This window comes from Nannobrachium achirus, assembly GCF_963921795.1.
Source record: "Nannobrachium achirus genome assembly, chromosome: 3".
Lineage (NCBI taxonomy): Eukaryota > Metazoa > Chordata > Actinopteri > Myctophiformes > Myctophidae > Nannobrachium > Nannobrachium achirus.
The window spans coordinates 54327440-54344893 of NC_137812.1; the positions used below are offsets into that span (position 1 = coordinate 54327440).

General features: G+C 40.1%; 1 protein-coding gene across 1 annotated transcript in view; it reads left to right on the forward strand.

The window, feature by feature from the left end:
* The window catches only part of pdcd4a (programmed cell death 4a), a 28834-nt gene extending 12320 nt beyond the window's left edge, over positions 1-16514 (forward strand). The window contains exons 4-11 of the mRNA XM_080721377.1: positions 2926-3039; positions 3468-3689; positions 4069-4166; positions 4967-5081; positions 10368-10475; positions 11325-11435; positions 13877-14016; positions 14571-16514. Of these exons, the coding sequence (XP_080577503.1) occupies positions 2926-3039; positions 3468-3689; positions 4069-4166; positions 4967-5081; positions 10368-10475; positions 11325-11435; positions 13877-14016; positions 14571-14622 (960 nt within the window). The 3' untranslated portion in view covers positions 14623-16514. The remainder of the gene's footprint in view (positions 1-2925; positions 3040-3467; positions 3690-4068; positions 4167-4966; positions 5082-10367; positions 10476-11324; positions 11436-13876; positions 14017-14570) is intronic.
* The last annotated feature ends 940 nt before the right edge of the window (positions 16515-17454 follow it).

Below are 17454 nucleotides of genomic sequence, written 5' to 3' on the forward strand. Positions count from 1 at the left end.
GTTCACAACCACGGCTGCTTTAACTTAATATCACACACTTAGCATTATAATAACGTGTCGGGGGTCTTAAGGGCACTTTTAACCAAACCGGCGGCGGATAGCGTCTGTTGCCGAACGGGAGCTCATCGTCAGGTTTTCGGCAGCGGGTCGGGAACGTTATCGACCAGTATCGACCGAAAACTGGAAAACTGGACTTGCTCAGTTTTGTTCAGTCGCCCCTGGCCATCGGTAAGATTGAGGGAGTTGTAGAATAGTTTGCTAACCAAGCCAAAATAAGCCAGAGACATTTTCCCATCGCATATTTTTACTAAATACCATATTCTCAACTCTCAATTCCTATTCCAATCGGATCCAAAGCAAAGCTAGTAGTAGGCTAGTAATAGTGCAGCATGTGCCCGTGTTGTTGTTTTCTTTTTTTCCTCCTCTGCACGGAGAACACAGAGTGCCTCCGGCCGGGCCCGGTTGCCAGATTCTGTGAGTGAAATAAGCGACCAGGTCTATGAAAATAAGCCCACAAGCAGCGACCAGTTTCACCTCTGAGCTCTATTACATTAGTTATTTTATAAAATAATGTCGAAAGCAAGGCCAAATAAGCAACTACCCTTCAGAAACAAGCCCAAACAAAAGCAACCCACAACTAGCAACATTATAGGAAAACAGGATCAACGTTGCTTATAACGAGCAGACCTGGCACCACTGCCATACAGTAACTACAGTCGGCGTCGTCTGAAAAAAATAAAATAAAAAATATGTGCTTAGTTTTTTGCAGTTCTTTGCAGTCTGTGTACAGTCAGAAGGAGTCTCCTGTAGGCTGTTTGGTGTGGAGACACCTTTACCATTGATGATTGTAAATGTAGGCTACTGCATCTTCATGATTATAGACTCCACTGTTGACTTCGATAGTTTGTAAAATTTCCCAAAGAAAAATTTTAGTTTCACTAAACCCCCTGAGTATTCATTTGTAGAAGGATAATAAATAATAATACATACATTTTATGTTGGGCTTTTCTGAGTACTCAGTCATTTTACATCCCTACTAGGGAAACGACTTGGCCTGACCTCGATTAGTCGAAAGTCGACTAATCGATCGATTAGTTAACCGATTCGACTACCAATCTCTCAGTAGAATAATGCAAAAGAAATAAAGTGAATGAGTCATGATTTGACTGAGAGATTGGCCTAATTTGTTATATTAATTAACTATATGTTGAATCAGACATTAAGCACCCCCACCACCCAAATGGAATGATCCTTTATTGCATAACATTTTTATGTTATGCAATCAGACTGATCAGACTGATTCGACTGGTTTGACTGCCAATCTCTGTCGAATGTATTTTCTTTTCCCAAAAAGATTTTGCCAGTCTGCCTATTGTCGACTACCATTTGACTATAGGACATATTCTTCCAATCAGATTCCACTATATCAATTCTTAGACGGGGACAGGCCTAGAAACTACATACTGGTGAAAAAAGGCAGATTGATTTGAACCAAAACATGATTGAAAGCGATGGCACAGTGTGGGATGACATCGTTAATTTCCCTCCTGCTGTGAGTGGGTGCTGACAGTTTTATTCATGTTTTATGTCCATGACAACAGATGGCATTAGCTGTGTTATCATCCGATCTGCGCTTCATGCTAGAGCTTTTTTATTATTATTTTGCATTTAAAGGCCAAAGTCCGTAGAAATTGCTATGAAGATTATTTTTAACTAGACTACTAACTCATGACTATAATTGAACACACATGGCTCTGTCCCCACCATAATCACACTGTATTTTCAATCTTTAACCCTGTTATCAAGAAAAGGTTCTGCACAACACTCAAGGCCAGTTCTATTTATTTTCTGGTCAGTCTGACATAGTGGGAATGGAGCATCTGTCAAGGCGAATGGCCCACTTGATAATAGACTCAGAAGGGCTCAAACAGACCTCAGTCATGTCTTTTGGCCTGGTGTGGTATGGCCAGAAGATCTCTTTCCTTAATGCCTTTGTCACTTATATCACTACTATATCTTTAGTCAATTTGTATGTAATGCCCTTTTGACTTTATTGTGTTGTACAATGTTCTGGTTATCAACTCTTGTTTACTGGTGAGAAGACATGGGCAAGGTGCAACAGCTGACCAAAGAGGTTGTTCAGAAAAGTCTTGTTTTGACTCCCTTCAGTTGGGGGGGGAAAAAAAGGAACACAGTCAAGGATCACTTCTCAAAACAGGAAAGTGAGTCAGAGTAATGGGCTTTTTTTTAGTACCAGTGAATGCTGGATTGTGTGTGTGTTTTGTGTGTGTGCGCGAGAGAGAACCTGGGCTTGTCAGAAAAATAGAACTTACTCCTTTACCCTTATGCAAACTGATATTTTAAAACAAGTGAAAGATGACTTCTCTCCCTTCTAGTTGGTGTCAAGGTTGTTCTCTCTCACACACACACCTGAAAAGCGATTCAATCCAGCAGTCACTCGTACTCTTGACAACACATGTGCACGGAATTGAATTTCAAGTAAATAATGCATACTGTATGTTCCAGATAGTATTTGTCCAAGCTATGGAAATTAAGTAAGGAATGCTAGATATTGACTTGAGCATTTAATGGAAGTTATGACAAGGTAAAGAAAACATCTGATGCAAGTGAGTGGTCATGTTCTCGCAGCTGGGTCCTTCCTTGAATTGGCAGGTGCATGATTGATGGGTACGATTCATGTATGGACATGTAGGAGCGATGAATACAATTGACCATTTTCACTTCACACAGTGGCCATTTTGCTCTTGCATCATACTTGTCATGTTCTAATGAGAGCGATGAATGATGGCCACTGTGTGAATATGGTCAATATTGTAGCAGTACATTCCGAGTGTATAAGCTTAAGTTCAAATCCTAGCGGTGCTGTTTGTATCAGATGATGTGAAATGGTTTGTTCTTTGACAGGGGGACACGATTTATGCCACAGTGGTGCCAGAATTGGACGTAAAGGAGCTTGAGAAAACTGTCAACCCTATTGTACAAGAATACTTTGAACACGGAGACACAAAAGAAGTCCAGGTAAGTGACGCAACATAAAAACATTTAAAAGAAATCTGAGATGCACCAGTAGCTGACAGGATAAATATCTCTGCACACAAGATAAATGTATAACTCACCCATACAAATCATTAACTGAAAATATTTGCTGTAATAGATAATGTACTATATGTTCTCAGCTTAGTTAAAACATTTCTTATTTTGCAATTTGCATACACATTTGCAATCTAGTTTAGCTGTTATTTAGATCAACTTTTATTGATTTATATTTTGATCATCATAGCGGTCTGTAAAAAAACACCACAGCAGATGTCTGTAAATCATAACCCACATCCATGATCCATCTTTTCCTTATTTTTTTTATCCATTTTTGGAAAGCTAGAGTTTGCTCTAAGGGCGTCACTGTTTTACTTTCCCACACTAAATTGAAATTGTCTCCTTTTGTTTAGATGTTACTGAAGGAACTGAACCTGGGCTCCAATAGGTTTGAGTTTTCCTCTGTGGCTGTCTCCCTGTCCCTTGAGGGGAAGGCCAGTCACAGAGAGCTTACCTCCCGCCTGCTTTCTGACCTGTCGGGCAAAGTGATGTCCCAGTCAGACATGACCAGAGCCTTTGACAAGATTATCCGAGAGCTACCAGACCTCATTCTGGACACACCAGAAGCTCCACAGGTAGGCCTGACTAATTGGCAGTGGTGTCCATATGGAATATGGAAGTAAGCACCCTCATAGGTCAAATACTTGTTCCATCCCGGATCTTAATTCCCATAAAGTAGATTACCATGCTAGTTGGTGATCAACATGTAAGAATACAAGATTGGTAAAATAAAGTAATTGAAGAAAATGAAGATGTTTATGTAAGACACCCAATGTGCAATAAAGTATTTCTCATTTAGATTAATGAATGGTTTTATCACACTACCCAACACAAAATATTTAGATGTTTAGTCGTGTTAGGCTGCTCAATGTCCATACCAGCATATTACATTTAGATGAGGAAATGGTTGTGTGACACAACAACAAATAGATGTTTCCCTTCTGTCATCCTCAGATGTTAGGTCAGTTTATTGCCAGAGCTATAGCAGACCATGCCCTCCCCATGTCATTCTTGGACCGCTACAAGGGCAAGGTGGACTGTGACCACGCCAGGTGAGCACAAACCTAAGCAAATATAACATTTAATACAGTTGTTTTGCCAATTTCCCTAAGATTGTAATTTAACGAACTGGCATGCTGAACTGAATAACGAAGTTCAAAGATTTATAGAAACTGTGTTGTCATTCACAATCTTGCAAATGCAGATTACACAATTGACAGTTTTACAATCAGAAAACCCCCCAAAATGATGATAAATTCACTCTGCCGGCCATGCAAGTAAAAAAACAATTCATTAAGTTCACCATGCCTTCAGCAATGTTTACAAAAATAGAGAAATATGTTTATAGAGCAGGGGTTTTCAAAGTGGGTGACGGGGCACCCTGGGGTGCCGTGACAGCAGTCCAGGGGTGCCACCAGGTAATTTAAACTTGAAGTACAAAGTTTCAGTCAGTTCTAACCAAAATGGCTATTATCTCAACGTTTTCCTCGCAACATAATCACTAAAATATCGCCATGTTTCAAAATGTGTACGTCTTTTGGTAAAGCAAAGCCCTGCTTCATCATACAAGACTGTCGCACAAAACTAGTGAAAACACTAGTTTAGTACATTTTATAGATGATAAATACAAAATGAACGGTTTTGGACATACAAGGTTTCCACCCGACACCGACGATATGCTATAAATATAAGGTGCTGGGAGTGAAAATTATAATGTAGGGTTGCCTCGGATTAAAAAAATATTTATGGGTTGCCCTGAGACAAAAAAGTTTGGGAACCCCGTTGTACTTGATTCCTTTCCTTATTTTACATGTTTGTCTGTTGTATGTCTGGCATTGTTCTCTCACTGCAGAGCGGCGCTGGACCGTGCCGCTGTGCTCCTCTCCATGAAGAAGGAGATAGTCAGGCTAGACAACGTGTGGGGCGTGGGTGGCGGCCTCAGACCTGTCAAACACCTTGTCAAAGAGGTAAGCCCCACCCACATTGGGCATAACACACATTTCAAACAAAGCTATATAGTGTTAGCCTAGTTCCAGACCCTGAATCGCTAGCCGCACCCCTTTAAAATGTTGTTTTGGCGATTCAGGGGTCTAGAATTGCTCTCATTGAAATGGCTTTCCTCGTTCGAAAATCCGTACGGCGAATCAGCGTTGTGAATCAGTGTCTTGTGATCAGCGTGGGTGGGGGTTTCCCAGAACTCATGCGCGCTTCCAAGTAAACAGCTGAAGTGCACACTGGGTAAAGAGCCACAGGCCAGCCCTGTACTTGCTTGCAGTGTTGGCAGAGCAACCTTCCCCTCTGAGAATTTGGATTTGAAAAAGAAGGGACAGATATCTGTCGGTACGGAAGTCCGGTCTCAACCTTATGTGTGCACTGTGCAGCTGCTCTCGCAACTTGTTGGTGGTTTAATCCTGGCTTGGATTTGGTTGTCGTGCAGGGAAGTATCGGAAATTCATATAAAATGTTAAAGTTGCGAAAGAGTATTATAATGAGGACAACTTATTTATCAGTGCTTCTGTGTTTTTACCATTGTTCAAACAAATGGTAGCCAAATCACACTCATGTTCATGACACGCCCCCACACCCCCGATGAGACGTGATCTCTCTCTCTTTGCATGGGCTTTGTGTGGGATTACTGTTCCCTGGACTAGGGCTGTCACGATCTGACATTTTACAAGACGATTAATTTTCACTCAAATAATTGACGATTTAATTGTGTTTTTGTCGTGGACAATTACATTTCTGTTTGGCTTTTAGGCTTTGAAGTTGCACATGGTAGATATGACACATAACCTAAATATACAAAGAAATGACTGACATATTTGACAACTTTACACTTAAAAAAGAACATTGATAGTGGAAATAGCTGATCTACAAGCTCAGAACGCATCACGATGCGACGCGTTGTGAGCTTGTAGATCTAATATTTCCTCTATTTTTGACTTTCTTTTAAATATATGAACATTTTTCAACATGGAAACGATTATGAAAAATAATCACGATTATGTCAAATAATTGCGATTAGACGATTATGTAATAATTGTGACAGCCCTACCCTGGACAAGACCGTTTTCTATGTTACTGTAAAATGTAAATTCATGTGTGTTGTACGAGAATGCATTATTATTATTATTGTTTAGGAAAGGACGTGTGATCACACCCTGTCCTGGGTTCTAGAATGTTACATAATAACCCCTCTGAAGAACTACCGCTGTCCAGTTTTGATTTCCTGCTTGGTATCATGCAGCTGCCCCTCAGGCAGAGCGGAGTGGGCTTGCATTGGGCTGTAGTGAGTAGGGCTGTCACCATTATGACATTTTACATGACCATTAATTTATTGTCATTCAAATAATTGCGATTTAATTGTGTTTTACATTTACAATTACATTTCTGTTTGGCTTGTAGGCTTTGAAGTTGCACATGGCAGATATGACACATAACCCAAATATACAAAGAAGTGAAGGACATATTTGACAACTTTACACTTAAAAAGAACATTGATAGTGGAAATAGCCGATCTACCAGCTCACAACGCGTCATGATGCAACGCGTTGTGAGCTTGTAGATCTGCTATTTCCACTATTTTTTAAATGTTTGAACATATATAAACATTTTTCAACATGTAAACGATTATCACAAAATGATTGCCATTAGGCGATTATGTAATAATTGTGATAGCCCTAGTAGTGAGCATAGGGTCTCTTCACTGCTCTCTTTTGTGTCTCACTGATTCTGCATCTTATGCACAGCTACAGTAAATCTGGAGTGTTAATTTAACTATTTAAAAATAATTGTTTACACTTATACACACGTTAAATAAAGACTCTGGAATTCACTGCATGTGACATCTTTATCCTGCCAAGCTGTCAGTCTTTCTATTATTTTCCTTTGTTACATTGAGCTGAGTTGAAGCCAGAGCAGGACCCACAACATCCCTAAGCCTCGCAAGCTAGTTTGCTTTTAGCCAACAGCACTAACAGATGCTCGTGGGAAGTGCTGGCCACAGCTCTTGTTGCTAAGCGACTATTGAAAATCGTGGTTGAAGCACAGCACTCCAGCTAAAAGTTGAATATTTTCAGATTTTGGGGTCTTGGAGAGTCCTATAGAAGTTAGACACAGAGTAGTTAATTACATTAACAAAAAGAGGAAAAAGGGGAAGACAAGCTCGACTTAAATGTACAGTCTGTTATACGAGGGATAATTAATGGTATGAAATGGATAGTAATTATTGAGAAATAAACCCCAACAGGGTGATTACACCCTGACGCAAAGCAGAGAAGTATTTTTGTAATTATACATAAATAAATAAAATAGAGTAGTAAATTCTTTTTTACTATTTTATTCTCCCAATTTAGTCATCATGTAATTTAATTCCCTGCCCTAGCCTCTAGAACAGGGCTTCTCAAACCTTTTTTATGCCTATCTTATCGATGAAATGATGAATAAATAATATTGTAGCAGTGCCCCAAAACACTGCCGCGACGGCGACCCTCCAGCCCGTCCGGGCAGCTGTCAGCTATGTCTGAGAGAAGCACCTTCTGCGATGTGTAAATTAAACGCAGGTTGTTGACTAAAATGCTGGTAGGCTTATTTTCTTTGCTTGCACATACAACAGATGAAATGTACACAGGACCCCGCCAGCGCCAATTTACCAGTGTTTATTTAACTCAGAGAGGGTACAAATGGACCCCTACAGGGAATTTACCCATTTACTTAAAGTAGCAAAAACACCAAAAACTGCTCTTTTAAGAGCCACCCAAACATAATTAGGCCTACAGATAAATATCATTCATCTGCAGTAAAATCAGTTCAGGGGCTTAACTTCTGTGTGTGCTTCCCATATTGCTGGTTGGTTCCCTGTGTGGGTTGGAGCTGGATGAATCGAGGAGTTAAGTCTTTGTTCCGTTTATTTATGTACAAAACACGGCACCTTCGCGCAGCCCACAGTTTGAGAACCGCTGCGCTAGAACAGGGGTCCTCAACGTTTTCAGGCCAAGGACCCCTTAATTGAGAAAGAGATGAAGCAGGGACCCCCACAGCCTTTTCATAGATTCCATATACAGGTAGTTTAATTGTTTGACTGCACAATCATCATTGTATTTTGGATTCATGTCAATTTGTGTTTTCAGATACGTATTTAGCCACTTGAATCGTCAATACTTAACTTGACATTTCAGTCTGTACTTAGTCTGCCCTTTTTCCCCTCTACGACAAACTTTACCGAAAACGTTGCCGAAAATAGCTGATCTACAAGCTCACAACGCTAGATCTGCTATTTTTGTCTAAAGTTCTCAGAATATGGATGCTAGGGTTCAAGTGGTTAAAGGAGAAAAAAAGCTTCTATCACACAAAGATTTGGAGGACCCCCTGTAGTAACTCTGAGGACCCCCAAGGGGTCCCGTACCCCCTGTTGAAGAGCCCTGCTCTAGAAGTATGTGCAGTGACAAATATGGCTCTCCAGCCTGGCGTCCCTCCCTCGAACAAGGCCAGTTGTGTTCGTTTTTAGACGCTTGGCAAGCCGGATGCACTGCAGTGGATTCGAACACCTAGACTCCGGTGGTGGGCAGCTAATATTTCCTCTGCACCACCCAAGCGTTGTGTAATGAATGATACTTGAGACCCCCCCTCTTCTGGACTCGCATACACCCATCATGCAGGATCTAATTCTTTCCGGGCCCTCTCCTAGCTTCCTATACTGATTCTTTGTTGTTCTCATTTCAGAAAGGGTACAAATTAACTGGCGAGTGGACTGCCTACTCCTTTTTCAAATGATTGAAAGGACTTTTTTTTCGCCCCCCAGGAAAGCTTGGGTTATGGCCTGTTTGAACTTCCCATTGAGTGGCTTGAAATTATACTGTGGCTCTGCTTAAAAAATGGAAATTCTGTGTAGGTCAGACTTTTCATAATGGCTGTACAGTAACCGTTTGCTGGGGTTCTTTTTTTCCAGGTCTTGTTTAGTTTATTACCACAGCCATTCTGAAAAAAAAAGAAAAACATAATTGCTCTGGCAAGGATATCACAAGTTTTTAATTACAAATCACAATCACAATCAAATCACAATCACACTTAAAAACACAGTTATGGTTTGGTTAGGATTTGATGGTGAGGTGGGCTACATTGTGGCCTCCCAGCTGAGGTGTGTGCATCCGTGTGCACATTTGCTCCTGTGTTTCGCTTTCTTTCCATTCAGTACAGTGCTAGAAGATGAAAATTCCGTAGGAGATTGCACAGGACAGACTTAATAGACTGATTTCCCTTACTAATGCTGTGGTCTCAAAATTCCATTGTGTAAAATACAGTGGATAAAACTGTATAAAAGAAATAAAGCAAGATGCACAAGATCCTATTATAAAAACAAAAGTTAATATACAGTGGCACAATGTGTTCCTGGTTTGTACTTGTAGCAGAGTTTAACATTGCTGAGGCAAACTATATCCAGGGTTTGGTGCATAGACTTCATGCCTCAAACATGTGGAGAGGCGTGTTTGATGTTCATAGGATTGCTAGCTCGTGTGTGTGTGTGTGTGTGTGTAACAGAGCTGTAAGAACGAAATCCGGGAGTTGAATACAATTTGAATTGTGATCTTCGAATGTTGAAATTGACTCCATTTCCTCCATTAATGTGTAATGATGACCAACCAATGTGAAAACAAATGCTTATATCATGTCACGCATGATGAACGATAAAGTTTGAGTGCCTGCACTGCACACAGCAAGTCGATATGAACGTCGTCGGTGCCACCCAATGCGTCTGTGTTGTGCACGCTCTGCTGTGCGCCTGTGTGTGTCTGGTCACGCTGAGACTGACGGGCCATGTTGGTTCCACGCAGAAGGCAAGACTCCTCCCTTTTCCCCCATAAACTTCACTTGAAAGTTATAAATGCAACTGTTTGCTTTGATCCGCTTTGGACACTCGACACCATTTGGAAACAAACTGCTTTAGAGAGCAGGGATGGCTCCAGTGCTGCGGGTGCCCTGACTAGCTCGAGCCAACTGCTCTGCCCAGCCAGTAGAGCTGTTGGCATGGAGGAGAAGTAGATACATTCGTTGCTCATCTCTGGCAGCTTTGGCTAGTAGTTTGTAGTCGTCCCATTCACTTTACTTTAGGCAGTAAATGGGTCATGTAGATGTTCAATCTTGATTCATTTCACATTAACGGCTTGAAATGTGCTACTTCCATACAGTCTGTTTCTTCACTTCGGGAGCAGCTTCGCTTGTCTCACTTTTGTATGCATTTGTATTCTGTGTTTCAGATGAATCTCCTGCTGAAGGAGTACCTGGTATCAGGCGTTCTGTCGGAAGCAGAACATTGTCTACGTGACCTGGAGGTGCCACACTTCCACCATGAGCTGGTCTATGAGGTTTGACCCCAGTTCTCCTCCTCCTATGCAATTAAAAGAGCCCTGTTATTTTGACCTTTAGTCCTATAATGTACCCAACTGGCCCTCAATGTAGGCCTGGCATACTGGTTAATTCCTTGACCTCCATAACTTATTCAGATCAGTGGAAGGAGACAATATGGTCTTGATTGTATGTATTTTCTGTTCAACCAAAGATTCTTTGCAACTATTTGGGGCCTTTTTTCATTACATTTCTTGGGACTTGCACAATATGCTCTGTGCATCTGGGTTTCCGAAAGGTGGTATACATGTTTCCCATTTCGGTTGATTTTCTCATATCTTTGTTTGTTTGACTCAACAACAGACTTTAACCATAAAGACATACTTTATGACATCTCCATAATGTGTTTCGGTAGCAAGTCTGCTGCAAGCCATCAAACAAAGCTATGGGAAAATGAACCACATGTGTTAGTATACCACCTTCTGAAACTCTGGACTACAGTTATCCACAGAGCCTTATCCACAGAGCCTGTAAAAAGATGCAGCACTGCCACCTTATGGTAAACCATTAAAATGCAGTTCATTATCAGTGATCATAACACACTTAGTTAAACTATTTAATCTAAACTAATCTAAGCCTTTACTGAATTTGAAACACAAAGACATCGGAGTTGCACATTGCACACATGCTGTCCTTGAACAAGACACTAAACCTCCAAATCCATAAACTATCATACCATGGGTCATGTCTAGACACATATGAAACTCATGAATAAAATCAGAAGTGCATTATGCTCTATTGTGGAAAAACAAAAGTCAAAGTTGTAGATGTTTTATATTCTCTCCTTTTTTATGTTTGTGATTTGATAGGCTGTGGTGATGGTCCTGGAGTCTAAAGGAGACACAGCCGTCCAGATGATGGTAAAGCTACTTCAGACCTTCGGAAAGAGTGGCCTCATCACTGTGGACCAGATGAACCGGGTCAGTCACAATCCAGGAAAATGTGGTTCTCCACCTGTGGAGACCCCAAGGGGGTCCCCAAATTCCCCAAATTATTTGGGGGGGGGGTCCCTAGATGATTAACTTAACTCATTGACTGCCAAGGCCCGAGTTTCCCGAGTTATTACAGTAGTCCCAGGCTGCCACAGCCCGAGTTTCCCGAGTTGGAAGCCATTTTGAAAAAAATATATTTTTATTTTTTTCAAAAAAATTTTTTATAAAAAATTTTCTAAAAATGCCTCAAATGTATTAGGCATGATCGCAATGCATGTTTAGCCCCATAACAAACACATCTCTCAAAATGTCAAAAATGGCTGTTTTGTCTGACTTTGAAGGCTTGTATCTCATGAATGCCTGAACGGATTTCCAAGCGGATTTTTTTGTTTGAAAGCTGTTAAAAAGTACTACACAGAATGGTGCATGATCTAGGCATGGGCGTGCACAATCCGTGCACTAAAAATTGATCCGTGCACTAGAAATTTAGGAAGGTGGCAGTGTTTGCTTTGTCTGACTTTGAAGGCTTCCATCTCATGAATGCCTGAACGGATTTCCAAGCGGATTTTTTTGTTTGAAAGCTGTTAAAAAGTACTACACATATGGTGCATATATGGTGCATGGGCGTGCACGATCCGTGCACTAAAAATTGATCCGTGCACTAGAAATTTAGGAACGTGGCATCCTGGTACTTGGCGGCCATCTTGAAAAGGGCATTCAATGAGTTAATGTGCAACATTGTTTTCTCACTCAACAGTAAACAAACCAACATAAAGTTTAAGTGCATAGAGGGTATCTGTACATTTCTAAAGTGACAATTTAAGGACTTTTTAACTCATTCGTAGTTTACGGCCGAGGAGCCCGAAGATTGTTCTATGTCTTTCACTGCTGGCTTCTCCTACCTGTTAACGCGGGCGCTCATCCAGTTCCCATCGTGCGTGATCGGACACTGCTATGCATCGTGTGTTCGCGTATTCCATCAGCTTCTCAGATCCTTTTAAATTTTTTCAATTGATCAATAAGTTCTCCGTCTGTAAGCCGCAGTGTTTACACAGAAAGCTAACGGGCCAAAATAGAGGACGGACCATCCGCTTCCGGTTCACGGTCTCAATGTTAACTGGTCCGCTCAATAATGTGTCCGTGTAGAAACCGATCACGGAGCATTAGTTCCGGCCTATTTTAGTTCCGCTTCGATAAAAAATATTTTTTTAATTAAAGCTTATTAAATCTTCGGGTTCCTCGGGCATGCAGGAAAGGGGTACAAAGGGGTATTTTTTTGGCAGAGGTTAAGTTAATACCAGAGTCAGAAATTGTGAAAATAGCCGATCTACATGCTGTGTTATACAAAATGTAATGCCTCAACTCTTAGTGCTCTTCAGGGTGGGGGGGTCCCCAGTTAAAGTATGATTATTTTAGTGGTTGCGGCCTGAAAAGGTTGAGAACCACTGCTCTGGGAAAATGTGGTTCTTGGGGTACCTGGTGGCTAAAACCAGTCAACCAAACTGTTTAATTCCAACGATCCACAATAGCAAAATGGCTCAAAAAAACAAAACTAAAATTGCCGACCTGCAAACTCACAAATTCCAAAAAAAAAGAAAAAAAACGCCAGGTTGAAAGTGCTTAAACTGGCACAATATTTTTTAATTTATGCTCCACCACATGACGGTGTCAAATGCAAAAATAGCAGACCTACGAGCTCACGACGCCCGTTGTGGCTCTGCCATTTTAAATGCGTGACATCGTCTCACGACCAATTATTAATCAGGCTTTAGATAAGACTTTATTGTGACAACGTTTCAACCTTCACTGAAACTGCGAAGGTCAAAAACATAAAACTTGGAACATTAAAAGCAAGCCCTACTTTTCTAAATAATGTCACCGCCCTTGCAGTTTGGCTCGGCACCAAAATAAAGAGATGAGCGTTAAATTGTTCTTGAACAATTATTAGATTGGAATTTAAATTGAATGACTCGTCTTCTCTCGTGTGTCTCAACTCTCTCTCTGCCCTTGGTTTCCTGTCTTGTGACACTCCCATCTGAATAAAGCAGGAAATCCCAAGAAAATTGATAATAAAATAAAATCATTGAATCATCTTGAATTACAAAAACATAAAAATAAATGTTTTTACTAATAAAAAGTTTTACATTAACTCTAGTCATGATAATCAATTAAATAAAACACTGAAAGAAAGAAGATGGCTTAATATATAATTTGATAGGACAATTTGCAAGAATTTAAGTGTCTACTATATATACAGTGTGTGTATATATATATATATATATATATATATATATATATATATATATATATATATACAGTGTATGTATATATATATATATATACACACACTATATTTCCATCTTCATACTGTATGTCTTACATACATATATTTGATGTTCTTTTTGTATGGCCCGTTGTTTCTGCTCCAGGGCTTCCAGCGTGTGTACGATGCACTCCCAGAGATCAACGTAGATGTACCTCACGCTCACTCCATCATGGAGACGTTTGTGGACCTCTGCTACCAGGAATCAGTCATCACCAAACAGCTGAGAGATGCCTGTCCCTCCAGGTTAGAGCATAGATAGAAGTATATACAATATGGCTGGATATGGTTTATATATTTTCATACCTGTTAAGCCAACTAGAATTAACCTACGGTATTATAAAACTGAACTTAATTCACTCTTTCTGGCCGAACACGAAAACATATTGGTGTTTTCCTCCAGCCCAGGACTTTTTTGAACATAGAGCTATATTCACATTCTGAAATAGATTCATTGGTTGGTTGAAAACATATATGTACAATGTTGGTCTATTATTGCATTTAGAAAAAGGACAATGTAAACAAACCTATTACAACCCCAAAACATAACATGCATTTTAAAACCTGACTTATCTGTTGTCTGATAATCCTGCTACTAAGAGTTGGTGAATTAGACAATAAACTGTTTTCTTAATTTTTTTTATTTATTTTTTGGTTTGTTTGGTGTACCCATTATGTTTTTTATCACTGATTGGACCTTTAATACCACTCTGATTTAGCATTTTAATGCTCAGAAATATCAATCTGTGTCAGCCTCTTAACTGTTTGTTTTTTTGTTTACTTTTTTCTCTTTCCACTAGAGGGCGGAAGCGCTTTGTCAGTGAGGGAGATGGCGGCAGGATTAAAAACTAATGAAGATGAGGAAGTGAAGGTGGGAAGGGAGCCTGATTTCCTGAAGTTTGGCAAACTGGCGCTCTTATCTCACTATTTCCTGTTTTGTCATCAGTAAACACAAAGCCACACACGCATAATAGTTTAAAGCAGCCCTAAGAGTGACCGGGGCGTTAAGTTGAGTTCCCTTCCCATTACTCTATTTTTCTTTGTTTTATTGAAAGGCTTGTAAATGTTCTTTATTTCTGAGGTTGCGGCCCCACCTGCCTATTTCTTCAGTCTTTGTACCTGTCAGTCACGGGAGGCTTGAGAGGAGGTGGGTCGGGAGTTCACTGGGTTCAATAAGAGTTGAATGTGGGTGATATTTGGCACTGGGGATGAAGGTTGTTATGGTCGTGCTTCTGCTGCACCTTTTACCACGTTTCTGCTCTGTTGTATCATTTTTGTTTTTGCATGTATTAAGCTCTTAAGCTACAGTATGAGCACTTAAATGAGGTAGAAGATTACAGCATTCTGCCTTTTCTCAGCAAACAATTGGTTATGTATCTCATTAACGAGGACCATGGCAATTTATTTTCTGCCTCAGATTTATTTGTAATTTCATTCAAAGATAATGTTCTTTGTGTTCTTTCTGGCGCTGCTGGTTTTGTGGCTTTTGTTTTTGCCACCTCAGCCTTTCATCTCAACCTATTTCATTTTGTAAAGTGCAGCAGTCAAAGAAAAATGCTCAAATGAAACAGGCTTTAGGGTTTTCAGATTCTTTCTCAGAGTGAGAATGGAATTGCCCAACTGTTTCGCAGAGCTGAGAATCTGTCGCTTTATTTTTTGTTTAACTTTTTGCAGACACAACATGGGAAAACTGCATTTTCTTTTCTTTTCTTTTTTTTTTCTTCAAGTTACTTGCTAACACAGTAGCAAATGCTGACATTTTGGTTTGGGTTATAACATCTCTGTTTAACTGATGTGGATTTCTCTGCCATGGTTTAGGTCCACTTAGCCTCTTGTAATGGTTTTGGCATTTACCTTACTTTAAGAGTGACCTTTCATTTTTTTTAACCCATTACCTGAGGCCGATTCTACAAATGCCTTCAAAATCTGTACTTCTCAAACCCCCTCAAATTATGTACCGGTATTTGGCCAGCGGACCCCCATCTTAAAATGTTTTGTTCCAGGGGCTTTTTTTTTTTTTTTTTCTAATCAAAATTATTCAACACTTTCAAAATGTTAAAAATAGATGTACAAGCTTGCACTCACGAGTGGCCACTGGAGTGGTTGATGAACATCCTCGATCACCAGTTTTAACAGTCCTTACTGATTCTAGGGCTGGAGGTAAAGCATGGCAGGAAAATACACACCACATCTTAATAATACTGTTTTCAGTAGTCCCCTCGTTCAGTGAGGTATTTCATTTGCGACAATTACTGACATTTTTTGTTCCGCTCCTGTATCGTTTTACAGGTATGTATCAAAGTCAGTTATGGTCAATGTGGGTATAACAAGATGTGATGGTGGCAGTTTATGGCCAGAGTTTCACTGTTTCACAGCCCATTGAACCCATTTATGGTACATTGACATTTAAAACCTATAGGATATCTGGCAATGTGTGTTACTGCACACCTGTAATGCCAACAAATGTAAATAACTGATTTAGGGGGGAAATCCTTTCTAAATGTGTAGATTTGTAACAATTTATGTTTCAGAAATATCCAGAGCGACCCACACCTCATGCATGCAGCTGTCAATTTTTAAGTAATGTGAGGCTTTTTTTTTGTACATTTCTGTACATACACAAAGTCATCTTTTTATTGACAGAAACTTCATTTTATTTTTCAATTTAGCAGACTGTTCCCAGTTTTGTGTCTCGCATAAGCCCACTTCAAAGTTGTATTTCAATAAAAACAACTTATTCCCCACTTCGTCGTCACAATTGTGATTTTGTCTTTTCAATTCAAAGGAGATTTATTGGTATGTACACTGTACATTTTGTGTGTGTGTGTGTGTGTGTGTGTGTGTTGTGTGTGTGTAACCAAGACTAGGTTGTTTACTGCATTGGTTCTCAAAGTGGGGTCCTTGAGGGAGTTCCAGGGGGTCCCCAGCTAAATGATAGATATAGGAATTTAGGAACCACCTGGACCCTTATGGGTCTGTAACTCAGAGTGTAGGCCTACAAATGGACACGGGTCTATTTGGTTCCATTTGTGCACTCGGAGTTAAATTATCCCTGGCTTTACAGTATAAATTGTGGTCCCATAGATGGAAATGCCATTAAATGGGATCAGTAGCCTAATGAATGGGGGTCCTTGAAATTAAAATGGTTGGGAATCAATGCTAGAGCCGTGCGTCCATGGCATACCTTTTTGAAATGGGGGTCTGCAATTTTGGGGTCCTTGACATGAAAAAGTTTGAGAACCTGTCAGGGACTCTCTAGGTTCCTTTATGGGGGTCTAAATTGACCCTTACAAGTCTGTAACTTTGACAGTGTACAAATGGAAGCAATTGGACCGTAACGGGTCCATTTGGTTCCATTTTTACAGTGTCAAAGTTGAGGGGAGACCTTCAAAGTTTGAGAAACAGTGGTATACAGGATTTAAGTCTGGTCAATAATGCCGCTGGCTAAAAAGAACCAAAAACAACAGATAGGCCTATGCTGGCTATAAAGACCCTTTTCGACTGCAGCTTTAGCACCACGCCACACTACACACCACACTGCACCACATAAAAATATCTACATTTTCCATTACACAAAAGCACCCCTATCGGTAAGAAACAAATTGACCCTTTTAACTGTGATTATAATACAATATAAAGTATTAATGTATTACTATGATAATTATAATACACTATAATAGATTA